Source organism: Antechinus flavipes, chromosome 2 (assembly GCF_016432865.1).
Source record: "Antechinus flavipes isolate AdamAnt ecotype Samford, QLD, Australia chromosome 2, AdamAnt_v2, whole genome shotgun sequence".
NCBI classification, from domain to species: domain Eukaryota; kingdom Metazoa; phylum Chordata; class Mammalia; order Dasyuromorphia; family Dasyuridae; genus Antechinus; species Antechinus flavipes.
The window spans coordinates 583,876,815-583,894,526 of record NC_067399.1 but is presented as its reverse complement, the minus strand read 5'-3'; the positions used below and the strand labels follow the sequence as shown (position 1 = coordinate 583,894,526).

Here is a 17,712-nt window from a genome sequence, read left to right as displayed (position 1 = left end):
GATATAGATATAGATATAGATATAGATATAGATATTGATATAGATAGATAGATATTGATATATATATGCATTACCTATATGATATTGATATATATGTATAAATTACCTATATAATATTGATATATATATTAATTACCTATATGATATTTATATATATACCTTATTGATTTGAAGCTTGGGTCTACAATGGGATACAACCTGTCTGATCAAAACTTTGGAGAATAACCTGAGACCAAATAATTTAGAGACCTTATCTGTGAAGTTTCAACAATTAGCTTCACTAGTGGTCATAAGATCATGGGCTTAGAGATGAAGGAGGTCAAAGCCACTCCCCTTATTTTATAGATGGGGAAACTAAGGCTGAGAGAGATTATATTCACACAGAGTGTCTAAGTCAGGATTGAATTCAGATCTTCTTAACTTCAAATGTCTGACAATCTCCTCTATCCACTGCTTTATCTAGTATCCAATGCTTATCCAACCATCAATCAGTTCCCTCAATGTACTAAGTGGGTCCAATACAGGAGAGGAAACTTTCTCAAGAGTTCTGGGGAAAAGCACCTCCTCTTTATCCTCTTGTCCCTATCCCATTCCCATACTCAAGTCATTGACTGATGAACAGCTGATGAACAATGGGCAGCAGAGAAGAAAAAAAGCAAAGACCTGCCACCAAAAATTTAGGAGTCATTTTTCCTACTTCATTTTCTCCAGCAGGCCTAAGCATGTGGAAAGTTGATTTAATCACTCCATAATTCCAGCATAAAACTTCAACAGACTCAGGCTGTTGTTCCCAACTCTTATCTTGCTTTACTCGCCTTAATATCACAGCTGCTATTCATCACCATAATTACCTATTTATCTAAATGGATGGATATTGTAGCTTCCAAATATAGTTCACACATGTCACTTGCTATTTCAGAATAAAGAGGTCTGGTAAAAGTGATGTACTCATTGAGAAGACTGTTTTATTTCTGGCCAACTCCAATGCACAATCCTTCTACTTAAGGAAGGAAGGCTGCGGAAAACTATGGCCATTGCAGGACCCAAGCTGCTAGAAGGAAATGTAGAGGGGAGTCCAAATCCATTCTTCTTCTTATAACAATGAAAATGATGATAACCAACATAGTTAGTTATCAAAGGTTCATAATCATTTTTATGCCACAGATTTTTTTAGCAGTCTGCTGAAACCCACAGACCCCCCCTCTCAGAACAATGCTTTTTAAAAGCATAAAATAAATGGAATTACAAAGGAAGCCAATTATATTGAAATATAGTTATGAGAAAAATTAATATCATACTATTATATTAATAATTGATTGTTATCAAGATATTTCTATAAAACAAGCCATGGATCCCAGCTTAAGATCTCCTGATTTATGTATTGTTTTAGGGCTTACCAAAAATTTTACATATATTATTTAATTTATATAGTTTTCATTCAGATATTATTTCAAATTTTAAATACATTATTACATATGTTAATTCATTTCATTTCATATTTTTCATGTATTATTTCATTTCAACAACTGTTTGAGGTGGGTGCCATTGTAATTTCTATATTACAGGCGAAGAAACTGAAATTCAGAGAGGTAAAGTTAATGGTTAAGTTGAGTTAAAAAATTCAATCATCAAAGCTATAAATATATCTTCAGGGTCAAAAAGTATCCCCATACTTTATAGATCAAAACTCTGCCCAGACTATACAATGAATTAAGATTAGGACTTGAACTCAGGTCTTTGACTTGATGAGCTAGTGCCTTTTAGCCTTCAAAAATGCTGGCCCTCTGTCACCTGGTTTCTATAACCTTGTTGACAATGGGTCAACAATGGGTTCACAACTGTGTAAATCAAAGCTTTGGGTAATAGCCTGAGACCAAACAATTTATTGACCCTATGAGTGAAGTTTCAACAATTAGCTTCACTAGACATCATAGGTTCATAGGTTTAGAACTGGAGACCTTAGGGGTCATCAAAATCACTCTCCTTATTTTGTAGATGGGGAAATTGAGACTGAGAGGCAGGCTTTGAATTCACATCTTTCAGATTTCAAAGCAACATATCTCTACTAAGGAAGTTTGGAGGTGTTGAGTAAAGTAGAAATAGTACAAGAGACAGTCCAGCTGTCCTTTGGATCAGGATTCTGGAGCCAGAAAGCCACCCATGACATGGATGACATCCTCACCACAGGCTATAGGAAGATAAGGAACATTTTCCTTTTGTTTCAGCCCCAGAAATGTGGCCTTTAGCCCCTTTAACTCACCCTCTGCCTGCTTTCACTGCCATGACTGTTCTGACCTGCAGTTGTCAAAGGATTGATGCTCAGGAGGACAAAGGAAGGGAGATGATGGGCTCAGGGTGTTGTTTCTAGTGCCTCACACCCATCAGTGCTCCTCTACCCACTTGAAGACACCGGTAAATCACAATCCCTTTGGACAATCTCGGAGAAAAGCAGTTTTCTTAGCCAAGGCAAGATAAGGCAATCTGTTTCTCCCCAGGGAGTCAAGTCTAAAAACAATTCATTTTCTCTCCAGAAGAAGAAGAGCTTAAATTGTTCAGGATTTCAGCTAGGAGATAAGAAACAAACTTTCCCAGCATACATAGAAAAATTCAAATGCTTTCTCTTTTTGGACAGGGCTTGCAAGGATAGAAAATAGCAGGGCACAAAGTCACAGAGCCATAACCAGAACTAGCAAAATGAGGTTTTATTCTCTGGTGCCCACATCTGGAGGGAGCATTTTCCTCATCCCAGATAGAAAGCTTTTCCCCTGCCAGCCTGTGTGCCAGAACTATCCCTGGCAGTTAGACTGTACTTTGTATCACATCTGCCCACCCCTGCCAACTGTTGTCATTGCAATGGAAAATATCTCTTCTTAAGGGTCTGCAGAGATGCCAAATACTTAGGAGAGACAGGGTGGTTGTGATCTGAAAGATGCACTTGCCTGAGTTACCAAGACTTCCCTGAGCTGCCAACCAGTCTGTGGACCCTTCCATGACATTAGACATGGAACGTTTTAGAATTCTCAACCTGGAATCTGTAGATTTTTTAAAAATATTTTTATTTTAAAAAATGTTTCTCAATTGAACCATTTTTGTATTCATTTCTTTACCCTTTTGTTTATTTATTCATTTAGTTTCTTAGCTGGAGACAAGGTCTCCCTGTCTCTTCCAGACTGGAATCATAGCAATCACACAGACCCAATCCCACTATTGGGGGAATCTTTCTCCTTCTTTGTATACTTGGTTCAGTTTGTCCTTCTATAGACAATCAGGTAGCTGCTTGCTCTCCAGGCCCACCATAATGATGTCAGTCTTAGTGAAAACAGCCACATAATTGAGTTTAGCCCCATTGTACCTCAGAACTTCCAAACTCAAGTGATATACCCAGCCTCTCCTTTAGCAGAGATTATAGAAATACACATTTTAAAAATATTTTTGTGACTGATTTTAAAAATAATCATATGTATTTCATATGCCTTTAGAAATACAATTTTGAAAAGTGATCCATTGGCTTCCCCAGACTGCAAATGGGGTCTCTATCATGTAAAAATGTTTAAGAACCTTTGCTGTAGAATCTGAATGGCCGTCCCAAGGATCTGTAATAATACTGGCATGGCTTTTTTGCTTAGCAATGCAGGACAAATGCCTCCTATGACATAATAGATGGACTTTCAGAGTTGTTATGGATCTAAAATTAATAATTCTTTTGAAAACATGATGGTGAATGGTATCACATATACCAGTCCCAAGATAACTGAAATACCATCAAAGACCTTGTGGTTGAAGTATATCTACCTTGATAAGACCTCCCAGGAAAACTTTCTGCTGGCACAGCCTTTAAGAACCCAAGAGCATCTTGTAACCAAGATGAGGGATCCAAATAGTACTTTGGTGACAATTGGAGCCGGAAGCATTGACAAATCAGTGTTGGAGAAGGGAAAGCATTATGGATGACAAACAGTTCATTTCCCATAAGTACAAGGTGCAAAAATGGAGCTAATTTTCTGAAAGATAAAGGGATATAGGTATGGGATATATGCAGAAAAAAGGGATGATTTTTAAGGATGTCCTGCTTCCCTCATGTCCCAGTCTTAGTGTTTTCTCTCACTCACTTGCTCCAGGTCGGCTTCATTGCCTTTCCTTCTCTCAGTCATATTCTTGTGAGGCAGGATGAAGAGTTCAGCTGAGGTAGGGAGGCCAGGGAACACCGCCACTAGAATCTGGTCTTCTGGAACACTAGTGACCTGCAGAGATATCATGACAAATATCAGTGACAATAGTACCACTTTGTGTATAGGACATACCTTCAGTAAAACAAAACAAAAAGCAAAACTATAAGTACAGTGAGGTCAGGATGTACTCAGTTTTCTCTCAACTTTATATTTCTCTCCCACTATTGATTACAGTATTTTATTCATTATAGGTACTTAATAAATATTTGCTGGATTGAGATGGTCGTGGTTAATGCTCTTTAACTTCTGGATTATTTAAGATACACTTACCAGAAAATGGCAGGGCACAAAATCATAGAGCCATAACCAGAGTGAATAAAATGAAGTTTTGGTCTATGGTGTCAACATTGGGAGGGGACATTTTTTTCTCTTTAAAGATAGATTTTCCTCTGCCAGCCTGTATGCTGTAGGAGGACAGTTAATTATTCCGATAAGGAAATGAAATTTACCTCACAGAGATTAGAGCATCAGGTATCATGGCGAGTTCTGTGTTTTAGAGGATATCCAAGTAGATTAAGCGATCAAACTTTCATCATTTGTGAATCCTCTCTCAGCTAGGATGCCCTAAAATATTCATTCTGCTAAAGAATGACCTTTTTTGTCGCCATAGGAAACTGACTGAATTGATAGAATCATAGAATTTTAAAATTAGAATAAACCTCAAAAGTCACTTAGTCTAACCTCACTCACAACCAACAAGTGGTCATCCAGTTACAGCTTCCATACATCCATTGAGAGAACTCATTACTCCCTGAGGCAGTCTATTCTATTTCTATACAGTTACAATAATTGCTTTTATTTCCCTTATAATGAAGCAAAAACTGTTTTCCTTTTGCCCTATTTCTATTTTCTATTTATGATTATAGCCAAGACCAAATCTAATTACTCTTTGATATGATAGTTCTTTAAATATTTAAAGACATCCTCAACCCCAATGCCTTAAACTCCTACCCCCAAATAAAAAACTTTCACTATTATCATCAGTCCTCAAATGGCAGGAAAGGAGAAACATGAAATTAATTAGCTTCTCCAACTTAGTGGTCCTTCCTGAAAAAGCCTTCTAAATTTATATCTTTTCTATTACCCTTCCCTACTCCATTCTCAACTGCTTGGAAGAAGGAGAGCCAACCTACTTTGACCAGAGCTCGCTTGATGACTTTGCCAATATCTTGTCTCCACTCAGGGATGTCAGGATTGTGATAGTCCAGATTGGGTGAGAATGACAGTAACTGTGACTGGAAATACTCTTCAGATAGAGAAACAGAGAAAGAAAAAGAGACAAAGAGACAGAGACATAGAGAGGAAGACAAGAAAAAAGAGGGTGGGATAGGATGGGAAAAGTAAGTTAGTCCAGTGATAATATTACATTGAAATTTGTATACTAGAAAGTAATAGAAATTTAGTTATTAGAAACAGGTCTATTCACCTCCATATGCCAGCCCTGTAAATTCTGAAATATAAACATGTATTCACTGTAAAAGATCCATTTTCTGAAATATACAAATTCTGAAAATAGGCATCCTGTGTGAAATCCCAGAAGAGCAATATTCTTACTGCAAAGGCTGATGCCATAAAACAAACTTTATATGAAAACTTAAATAATGGGGTCAGGTGGGGATTTTACCACCCCATCACACTGTCCCTCTTTGTCTTATACTTTTATCTGTCCCCCAGCTAAATGTTATGGGTACTTAAAAAGTGAATGAATAAACATCACTGGGGTGGCCACATCAACCAGTCTGGACAGCCACCTGGAGTCAAGGACTAACACACATGTGGTCAAAAGATGGATAGGTAGTTAGGAACAGTATTAATCCAGGTCAAGGCATTTCTAACTTGATAATGTTAATTGCTGCTTCTTTTTCCTTTGGAAGAGAGATCCTGACAGATACTTCCCTCGGTCAGTGAAGACCAACAACTTCTCTGCACCTTAGTCTTAGACTCAGCCAGATTTACTGGGCAATTGACTGTTCATATGACAGTACGTATCAGAGACAGGGCTAGTACCAAGATCATCCTAGCTATCATGATATACCCCTCTAAATATAGTTCCTGACTTCTCAACAGCAATAGTAAATTACATTTATGTAGCAACTGAAGATTTATAAAGTACTTTCCTCACAACACTTCCATGAAATGGCCAATATGTCCAATTTTGCAGATAAGGAAACTGAGGCTCAAAAACTTTAACTAAGTGGCTCACAATCACACATCTAGGAAATTTTGTAGCTTGTTGCTTCAAGAAATGATGGTGTCAGAGATATTGAGGAAGGACAAATTCACATTTATTTTTTTAAATGCTAATATTTGCACAGGGACCTTGATATTTACTAGCTATGTGCCCTGAGCAAGTTCTTTAAGACTGTCTGCCTCAGTTTCCTCCTCTGTAAAATGAGCTGGAGAAAAAAAGGGGCAAATCACTCCAGGGTTTCTGCCAAGAAAACTCTAATTGGGATCATGAAGCTCTTCAATGAGACATGACTGAAAATGAGTGCAACAATTTGAAATTTATAACCATAACATGGTCCAGCCCTTCACCCATTTCATAACCCCTTCATTATTCTGTGGATTCTAGATGTACATATATATAGTCTGATTTCCATTTCTTGCTAAGTCATCAAATCATAGATTTATAGAGGGTGGGAATTTCTGAAGTCAGTTTATCTAACCTTCCCATTTTTACAGAGAAGATATAAAAACTCTGAAACATAGAAAGATCATACACGTTGTAACAGGCAGAGTCAGGATTTGAATCCAGTTCCTTTGATTCAAATCCAGTATTCTTTCCACTGTGACACACTGTCTAATTTCATGAATGTTTCATCATTTCAATGAGGTTTTAAGGTCATTGGAGACGGGGGGCTGGATTCCTCTTGCCTTTCTCATCTTCACAGGGTATTTCATACAAACTGGAAGTGTTCAATATTTATTGAACTCCCTAACAGGTTATCAGAATTTACCATCTCAGTATTCCTGACTTGGGCTTTCCTTAACCCAGAATGCCTTGCAGTGTGTAGTCTCTCCATTGTAACTATGGAATCATGGGTAAATTGTCTTTGCTGACAATAAATGGTTCAAACAAAAGGGAGGAACAGTTTTGCTCTTACTGCCCTGTCCCCATTGTCACTTTGTCTTAATTCACTCAAAGGAAGAAAAGAGCTGGGATTTGTTCTTTGACTCATTCTACAAAGGCTCCTATTGCCTGCTGGAGGAGGGAGGGAGGTAAAATTTCTGCTGAATGGCTTGGGGATCAACAAGAGCCCCAATATTAGTGCTTTACTTTACCATGAACTGCAATATCTTTGGAGTCCTGGATGAGGGCGTTGCCGGCTGCCACCTGGACTGTTATAGTGTTTAGTCCCTCTGAGGTGAACATGAAGGAAATGCTGCTATTCAAGGTGATCAGGGGCTGAAAGACATCAAAGAAAAAAAAAATTACCACTCGTGTCCAATTCCTGAAAGTCACTGGATTCTTCCTCTGATCATCTCAAGAATACTTTAATCAGCATCTTATTCACCTGCCTCTCTCACACCCCCATGGAGTCTTAATTCCTAATTAGTGAGATGAAATAAATATAATTGGTACAACTTACTAGCAGCTGTGATTGAGGAAGTTTAATGTAGGAGCAATAATAATATAATAAAAGCATTGAAATAGTACCTGAATGTTTGTGAATCTAGTTTATTTTCACAACCATGACCTGAGATAGGTGCTACTATTATCTTCATTTAATTAGGAAAACTGAAACAAATAGAGTGATAATAAATGACTTGCCCAGAGTTACAGAGCTGGTAAGTATGACTTAAGATTTAAACTTAGACAGGTATTTTAGAACTTGTTGAACACCCAGACTCAAAATGGGATTGATATAACATCAATATGGCAGGTCTCCAGCACAGACTTGAAAAGAATTTATTCTTGGTCCTATGATACTTAATATTTTTTTTCAAACCTTTGAGTTAAAGGTACAGTTGGTCTGTTTATCCAATTTATAGTTGATATAAAGCAGGGAGGGACAGATAATGTACAGGTTGGCAGTAGAGTAGAAAAGTTGTTTATATATGAAGGTTTTAAACAGAATCTTAGAAGATTAAATTTTAAAAAGATAAATGTACTATCTTATACCTGGTATCAATTTATAAGCACAAGATGGGGGAGGAAGGCATGACTAGAAAGCACTTTGCCTGAGGCGAAAAAAAGATCCTGGAGATATTAGTAGTTTGCAGACTGTGTGATAGTCTAATGTGACAGTCAAAAAAGTTACTATCATTTTAGATTGATATGTATTTATCTAAATCTCTCTTTTTCTGTCTCTCTTCCTTCTACATCATATATATATGTGTGTGTGTGTGTGTGTGTGTGTGTGTGTGTGTGTATATATATATTAAAACGCATACATATACACTTATCTCTTTCTCTCTCTATGTGTGTGTGTATGTGTGTATGTGTGTGTGTGTTTGTATATACACATGTGTATGTGAACGGAGGTAAAAGTCCTGCCTTGATGAGATCACTCTTAGATTTCAGTTTCCTGTTGTGAGAGTACAGATTTAGAAACAACCTTGATAGCTGGAGAATTCACAGAGGAGGGGCGACTAGGATGGTGAAAAGTCTTAATTTTAGACTAGAGAAGAAAATCTTTAAAAGGTGGTTGGAGGCAGGGGAAGAGGAGACAAGATTATGTGCTTCAAATATTTAAAGGGTTTTCTTGTGCAAGATGGAATAAGCTTGTTCTGTTTTGTGCCAAAGGGTAAAAGTGGGTGGTAGTTGCAAAGGAACAAATTTCAGATTGAATTAAAAGGATCATAGTCAGAGAGAGTTAGAAAATCCCTTAGAGATTATCTAGTCTAATGTCATCATTTTTCAGATGATGAACTATGGTCAAGATACTCTCCCATGATCCCATTGCTATTGAGTGTCAAAGGCAAAGTTTGAACTTAGGGTTTCTATAGTGGAAGTCCCACACTCTATAATCACTTCCCTGTGTTGCCTCTGAAAAATATTCCTAAAATTTGAGGTAACAAAAGTGGAATAGGTTGACTCAGGAGCTAGTAGATGCTCAATGGAATTTTTAAGCAGTCAGTCAATAACATTTATATAGAGTTCCTTCTATTTATAGAATTCTGGGATTGACTTGCTCAAGGTCACACAGGTTACAAGGAAAAGAGCCAAATTTAAAACCCAATCTTTTAACTGTCTCTCGGGCATTCTTTCTACTTTACCACTAAGCTTTTCTACTCTTAGATTTATTATCAAATACTGCTCTTGCCACTTTACAAGCTTTATCAGTGCTGAGGTCAGGTTAAAATTCAGAATTCATTTCCTCTGGGAATGTGCAAGTTCTGCCCAGTTCCCCAAGATCTTCCACTATCCTGAGAAATTCAGGTACCTAAAGATGGGGTGTAGGAGATCAGATAGAACTCTTTCAGTGGGTCAGCTAGCATGGGCTCAGCAGCAGGCCACCTCAAGGAAGATTGGGCAGGGTGCTTACAATGGTCTTTGAGCCAGAGCCAGGCTGAGGAAATGGAGGCACTTGTTTTTCTAAACTGCTATTGTTTTTCATCAGTTGTTATAGCATCACGGCTGGTTTCACTGCCATCAGGAAGCTGGAACTCTTAACTGGCTCCTTGAGTTTTCAACCAGTCACTGATGTCTGGAGCCGCATGTTAAATTAAATCAAGTGTTTTAAGGTTCATTTGCTCAAATCTATTAGACAAGCAGACACATTTATTAAGCTGAACCTCTTTTAATTCCAGCAAATTGGCCTTTTAGAAGACTCCAAATCCAATGGACAAGCAATTGACTTTTTTGAATCTGGCTTCTAGACAGACAGGAGGGTGGAGTTGCAATGATATATTTTTTAAAATAATGCCTGGTTTGCAGTCCAACCATGTGTAAGCCCCATCTATTCCCATTGAGAATTCCTTTGGGCAAGAGAGGTAACAAGTCATCTAGCAAGCTCAGGCAGCCAACTGACAAATCACTGAGTGACAATTTACTTATGAGATTTCTACTTGACTAATGGGAACAGTGAGCTGCAAATGAAATTTTTGTAGTTAACTATACCAAATTGCCCCAGAATAACATACAACATACTAAATCTGTGTTGATTTTAAAGTATAAAATTATTTGGCTATTGCATATTACCCAGGTTTTAAAAATAAGACCTCGGTGTAAACAGATGTTCCTAAATGATCAAGCCATGCAAGTGTGTCACTCTCCCACTTAAAAGCTTTCAATAGTTCCTCATTGGTTATAAAATAAAATTCAGAAAAGTAAAGAGGAGGAGAAAAAAGAAAAAGAAAGGGAGGGAAGAGGAGAAGAGAGAAGTGGGGAGGGGAAGAAAAGGGAAGGCAGGAGAGGTGAGGAAAGGGAAGAAAGGAGAGGAAAGGAAAGACAGGACAGGAGATATGAACACTCCTTATTATTCTACCCACTATTCCAGATTTCTAGAAAAAGTGGAAAGCGCAGTTCTGGTGGCTAACTTGGGAAGATCAGAAAAACATCACTTCAATGGTTAAATTATATCTTGTCAACATCAAGAATTGCTAACCTTCACATCTGGAAAGTAGTAAATATATCATGTAATCAACCTTCCTGAATTTACAGATGTGGAAGTGGGATCCAAAGAGGTTGGGATACTTACCAAGTTCATCTCATTGTTAACCTCACTGGAACATTGATCATCAGAGACCATAATGATCATTGGATTCAATCATTTCATTTTACAAATGAAGAAATTGAGATCCAGAAAAGAGAACAGACTTTTCAAGTGTCACCCAGAAAACTAGTGGCAGAATTGAGATTTAAATTCACATCTTTTGAATCTACTACTATTTTTACTCTTCAATTCTGTGACAAGAGGCTAGGAAGACAGTCAGATCAGCCTTAAGTCTCCTAATCCTGGGTTCTTTTAATTACATCATCCCATCTCTCATTGTATATTCCACTATCTTTATTTTTAAGTGCACATTTCTTTTTTTTGCATGTATGGGTTTTATTAGGATCCAAAATTTAAAATAATTATCACAAGAGCCAAAGTATCATCACACTAAAAGTGTGTTCTTCTCTCATGAAGATGGAAGAAAACATTCAATTTTCTTAGTCACATCACTGTTGTTTCCATCCCTCTATTAGTAATGAAAAGATTCTAAACTCCACAACTCAACATTTAATGCCAGAAATTTTAAAAACATGTTCAAACCTTAGTGCTGTTGCCAAACCACCAGAAATAGGTGAGGGTCCCCAGCTGGCTGGGCCATACAACTGCAGTGACATTGACCTCTTTATTCATGATGGCTACAAAAGGAACACTGAGATGGACATGTTCCACAGGACCTAGAAGAATGAGGGGAAGAACAATTTAAATTCTTAGGATAAAAAATTCCTAGAATGGGCTATCCAATACCATCAATTCCTTCCTTGCTCCCCTACCTCAAGTTTAAGAACACAAACACACGCACACATCAATCATAGTCATCATTTCAAATGCTGTTTCATCAACAAGAGAACATTTGGATGAAGAGAACTGATTCAATAGGAAATAATCGACAATTTTATTTGTGTATTTATTTATATATTAACTTGGCTTGAAATAATCTCTGAGGGCTCCTGAACTCTAAATAAAACCTTCTTGGGTGATTCCCTCTGCATTCTAGCTTATCCAAAAATACTGGTTAAATAATCAATTAAAGGATAAAGTGAGCTTGCTAGACACACAAACCAATAAGCAAAGGGAGAAAAAGGCATCCCTTTTGTCTCCAGTGGACACTGTGATTTGGGTCAATTCATCATATGGGAGGGAGGGATTTCTCATTATCATCCTCCTCCAAGTCATTATCATTCCTCCAAAGGCCTCTTGTCCACTGTCCTCCTGCAGGATCCCGATTGGTGGATAAGACTTTGTTAGGAGACAAAGGGAGCTCTCAACTAACAATAGAAATACAAGCAGAATTCCCAAGTTTGAATTAAGCCACATATCAGCGAAGTAACTGACTATCCCTTACTGCATTCATAAAACAGGTGTGAGCAGCAACACGTTTTAAGGTAACAAATAATCAGAATGCCAGAAACACATCTAATGCATACCAATGGAGAATTTTAATTTAGAGCATGTGGGAAATAAAACGAGGACAGGAAGATGCAGGTGGGAAAATGCAAATGTTTCAGCTTTACATTTAGTTGGGTGAATGTTCCCCAATCTTGTTTTATTTTTATGCTGAATTAAATTAAAATGCTTAATGCTTCTGTTCAGGATATATTAGATAGACTCTCCAAGGCTTTGCAGTTGCAGAGTTTGATTTGACTGAAATGGGTTGAGGAGGGGGTGATGGAGAGTTCCCATGATGATACCATTCTAATGCACATATCTCAGAGTAAGTTAACATGTGGCAGCTGTTCTGTTGCAGAGAGACATTATTTTTTATCTCTAAAATAAGGACCATATTCTCATCTCTTAGATTAGGCAATATGTATTGGGGTATCCAAAACAATCTTCATTGTTTGTATTTATAGTCATATCTCAAGCAATATGTTTCAAAGAAAGAAGTGAATTAGAATTCACAAGATTTAGCTTCTAGCCCTAAATCTGGCCTAGATTTACCTGCAATACTTGGACATACTGTTTTCCCAACTTTAAATAGGGATGTAGCAACAACTTGTGCTTCTTTCTCATAGTGACATTATCATAATTGTTGATTGGAATGGAGAACTTTTTTTATGTGAAAAGAACCTAAGAAGTATAGTCTGAGGCCCTGGGAATTTCCATTAGTTTTATCATCTCTGCTCACCCTTCATTAGATTTGTCCACTCTTGCCCTAAGAAGCTAGCTGGCTGCTCTGGGTTGATTAGAACAAAACGACTAACAGGGACTTTTCTAAATTCACATCATGGGTAGAAGCCATTGGTCATCAGTGGGACTGACCCATACTGATCCATACAACTCATTCTTGTGGGTGGATGGTAAGATTCATGTAAGTAAAAAATCTTACATGATAGGAATGACACAAGGATGCTTTCAGCAAAAAGAAGGATGCAAGTTCAGCTCAAAGCTAGAGAAGGCTATGAAGTATGCAAAAAAGGGGGGGGGGCAAAGAAGAATTCAGATAAAAATGAAAATGACAAGCTCCTGAAAATTCTCACCATCAAAGAGAGCTCCCTCTGATAAAATCCAATAATCCACGAGAAATTGGTTATTATGGGCAGCTAACAACTACTTTTGTTAGCTAATGGCCCAAGGTGAGACCAAGAGCAGTTATCGCTCTAATAACTGGCTGTTAAAAGCAGCCATGATTGATTTTGAGGGAATTATGAGCACGATAAAATTTTCAAGGAACATTTCCTCCTTCTCACACATAACCTGCAGCATAAACCAGCTTCACTTCTGACGGGCTACTGCCACTAAGAATCTTCTGACCACAAGTAAGTACCCACCCAAAGGAAGTGTGATGATGGAAGGGCTTTTATAATTGTGCATGCATGCATGTACCTGCACCTACAGTTTTGTCTGTATATTGTGTATATATATTGCATACAAAGTATAAAATATTTATATATACAGTATATTGTGCATGCATATATGCATGTATATGCTCCTGCAGTATTGTCTATATATTGTGAGTGTATATATATATATATATATATATATATATATATATATATATTGCATATAAAGTATAAAGTATGTACATGTAGTGTATATGCGTGCATGCATGTATATATATGCATGTACAGTATAATTGATATCATTGATATATTGCATATGTACTATAATGATGTATAAATATATGTATATATACATTATATGTATGTATGCATATGTATGTCTATAAACACATGTATATAGAAATGGTGCAATGGATAGAGCATCAGGCATGAAATCAGGAAGACCTGAGTTCAAACCCAGCCCCAGACACTTACTAGTTATGCAGCTCTTGAGAAAATCATTTAACCTTGCTTGCCTTAATTTCCTCATCTATAAAATATTGGCAACCACTCAAGAATCATTGCCAAGACCAGCCCTGTTTGTAGTGGCTAGAAACTGGAAAATGAATGGATGCCCATCAATGGGAGAATGGCTGGGTAAATTGTGGTATATGAATGTTATGGAATATTATTGTTCTGTAAGAAATGACCAACAGGATTTCAGAAAGGCCTGGAGAGACTTATATGAACTGATGCTAAGTGAAATGAGCAGAACCAGGAGATCATTATACACTTCAACAACGATACTGTATGAGGATGTATTCTGATGGAAGTGGATTTCTTGACAAAGAGAAGATCTAAATCAGTTTCAATTGATCAATGATGGACAGAAGCAGCTACACCCAAAGAAAGAACAATGGGAAATGAATGTAAACTGCTTGCATTTTTGTTTTTCTTCCCGGGTTATTTATACCTTCTGAATCCAATTCTCCTGTTCAACAAGAGAACTGTTCGGTTCTGCAAACATATATTGTATCTAGGATATACTGTAATCTGTTTAACATGCAAAGGACTGCTTGCCATCTGGGGGAGGGGGTGGAGGGAAGGAAGGGAAAAATTAGAACAGTAGAGAGTGCAAGGGATAATATTGTAAAAAATTACCCTGGCATGGATTCTGTCAATAAAAAGTTATTAAAAAAAAAAAAAGAATCATTACCAAGAAAACCTGAAATGGAGTCAAGAAGAGTAGGACAAGGCCAACCAATAAAAAATACATACACACATAATACAAATTTTTATGAAACAAAAAATGCTTTCTGAATTCAGTTAGTCCCTTATATGACACAAGACTCAATTTAAAATAATAATGCCTGAAATTTTATGTAATGTTGTAATTATAATTATTTTGATACATTTTTTCATTTGATTCTCAAAATGATCTTATAAGGTAGATAGAGAAAAAATATCATTATTATTACTGCTACCACTTTACAGATGGAGAGACTAGGTGACTTGCTCACGTTTACATAGCTAGTAAGCTAGTAAGACAAAATGTTAACCCAAGTTTTCTTTGAGACTATCTTAAATACTCTGTCATATATCTTGCTGGCTGTAGTAGAAAGGATATTAGTCCAGGACCTGAAGAAGAATTTTCAAGTTTCCTGACATTTGTTGCAACAGAATTTTCTCCTGAAATAAATTTGGCTATAAGAACTAAGTTTTTAATTTTGTGATTTATAGCTGTTTAAACATTAAAAATTCTTCCTTTGAAGTTTTTCTTCTACTTTCACAGAAATAATAATTTACATTATTTTATGTTATATTTAGTCATTATGGTTGGAAATTTAGTACTTTAAAAAGTGTTTGGGGCAGTTGCCTAAGTGTACATACATGAGTTTAGTGAAGGCATATGTGGGGAATAGAGGGAAATCATTGGGACATACATCTTTTCAAAATATCCATGTCATTAAAGTTTAAATTAAACATCATGAAATTTTAGCTAATTTTTCAATGTCTAAGTTAATTTATGGCCTCAGGTCTCTCTGACTTCAGTTCTGATGAGAAAAGGTACCCTTGGATCCTGGCTTTAGAATTTGGCTTTAGAGCCAAAAAAGCTCAAAAAAAAAAGCAGATTAGAAGCAAACTAATCAAAAATCAGTTAACAGCTAATTTTCTGAAATTTTGTTCTCTAGAGTTATTTTTTCTGTGGGATCCAGCTTAAAGCCAAGAAGAAAGCTTAAAAGGTTGATGAATAATAAAAATAAGTGTCAAATTATCTATATAATAAAGTTATATTCCTTCATCAGATATTCCCTATAGCCCTCATTCAGAGATTATTCATATTTATTTTACCTATAGTTCTAACAAGTCTATTTTGTAAAGGTTTCCCTATATAGAATAGAAGCAAGGAGAAAATGAATAAAGAGAAAAAAAAAAGATTAAATGATGCTCTTAAAAGGTAGAATGATGGAGATATCATTGAAAGTGAAATAATAGTATGCATATATACAAACACATACCAATACATACACATATACAGACACATATACATGTATATAAGATTTACCAAAAGTTTTAGTGTGATTTTCAGCTTTAATAACTTCAAAAGTACAGATGCTACAAATTTATTTGTGAAGTAAATTATTAAAATTTTTAAGTATTGAGGAGCTTCTTACCAATACTCAATATATCTATCATCCTAGTCAACTGTAAAGCGTTTTATCAGTGACTGAGTAGACAGCATTTGTAATCTTAGCCTTAAGATCATCTAAAGAATTAGCTTTTAATGAATACACAACAGTTTTGATAAGAAAAAATCTAATGAAGACAGAGCATATGACTAAGATGACAAAACAAGAAAACCTTCTTTCTACCAGTCCATCAGTCTGAGACACACAACATATAATGTCCCATCTTGTTAAAATTAAAATTAAAAATGCATCATTCAAAATTCATAAAATAGATTAGCATAAATAGAATTTAAAATAATGAAAATTTTAGGTGATCTTTGCTAAATTTGTTACATATGTACTTCTAAAATTATTAAAGCTTAAAACTCTATTCAGGTTTTTAGGTCAACCTATATGTATATGTGTATATTATATCTATATTTCTCTATATTTATGTAATATGTCTCTATAAGACATATATGCCTATGTGTTATATATATATAGATATAATCATTTATATCTATATATATATCTACAAATACATATGCATAGCTCACCACCTAGTGCAGATATGATCATACCCTTTTTATTGTTTTTAAAGCAGGGGTTAGTGAGATTCTTGGAAGTTGAATGACTTGACAATAGTTAAATGGCTAATAGAGATCATAGTTAGGGTTCAACTCCAGGACCTTCCCAACTCCTTGGACAGTATTGTTTCCGACCGAGAGAAGGAAACTCTCTGCCTCTCATATATGTATATGTACATATATATAAATACACATCATGTGTGTTTATGCACACACAGAGAAAAACAATAAAAAGAAAAGAAAAAAAGGACCCGAAGTCTGAAGCCATTTATTGCAGGGATAAACAGTCTTCTCATATCCACCATCAGCCTCTGAAGGCATCACTGAAAAGCAGAAATCAATGGTCTAATGATGCCTCTAGAGTCTCCAAGAAAAGGTTAAATTCCATCCAGCATTCTCAGTGTAATAGTGAAGAGAAGAGTAAAATAAGGCTTTGAATCATTTCCATGCTATTGGTTAAATTTTCCAAAGAAAGTTTTAAGTATAAACCTTCAAAAATCAGAAGGAAAAAAAAAATAAGGTGACTTCCTAAAATGACCTTCTCCAAAGGGCCCTAGAGAATGACAGTGTTACTATAATAACACTAATTTCTAATTCTAACACATGAAGGAAATAGAAAAGGGATGATCAATGCAGAAGCCTGATATTTGTGAAATCCAGAAATGATTTACTTTCCACTGGAGAGCTAGTATTCGGCCAAATCCACACCTTACCTGTAAGCTGCAAGGTTTAATCCTACCCCTTCCTCCCCACCCCAGCTTTGAACCAGAGGCAAGGGACATAGCAGGGGAGGTGGGAAAGTT

At 36.3% G+C, this 17,712-nt stretch overlaps 1 protein-coding gene across 1 annotated transcript in view; it reads right to left on the bottom strand.

Annotated features, from left to right (window-relative positions):
* Positions 1–17,712, bottom strand: part of SORCS3 (sortilin related VPS10 domain containing receptor 3) — a 687,244-nt gene that overhangs the window by 12,142 nt on the left and 657,390 nt on the right. Inside the window, exons 20-23 of the mRNA XM_051981368.1 lie at positions 11,435–11,568; positions 7,515–7,638; positions 5,363–5,475; positions 4,110–4,241 (exon numbers count right to left, since the gene is read on the bottom strand). Of these exons, the coding sequence (XP_051837328.1) occupies positions 4,110–4,241; positions 5,363–5,475; positions 7,515–7,638; positions 11,435–11,568 (503 nt within the window). The remainder of the gene's footprint in view (positions 1–4,109; positions 4,242–5,362; positions 5,476–7,514; positions 7,639–11,434; positions 11,569–17,712) is intronic.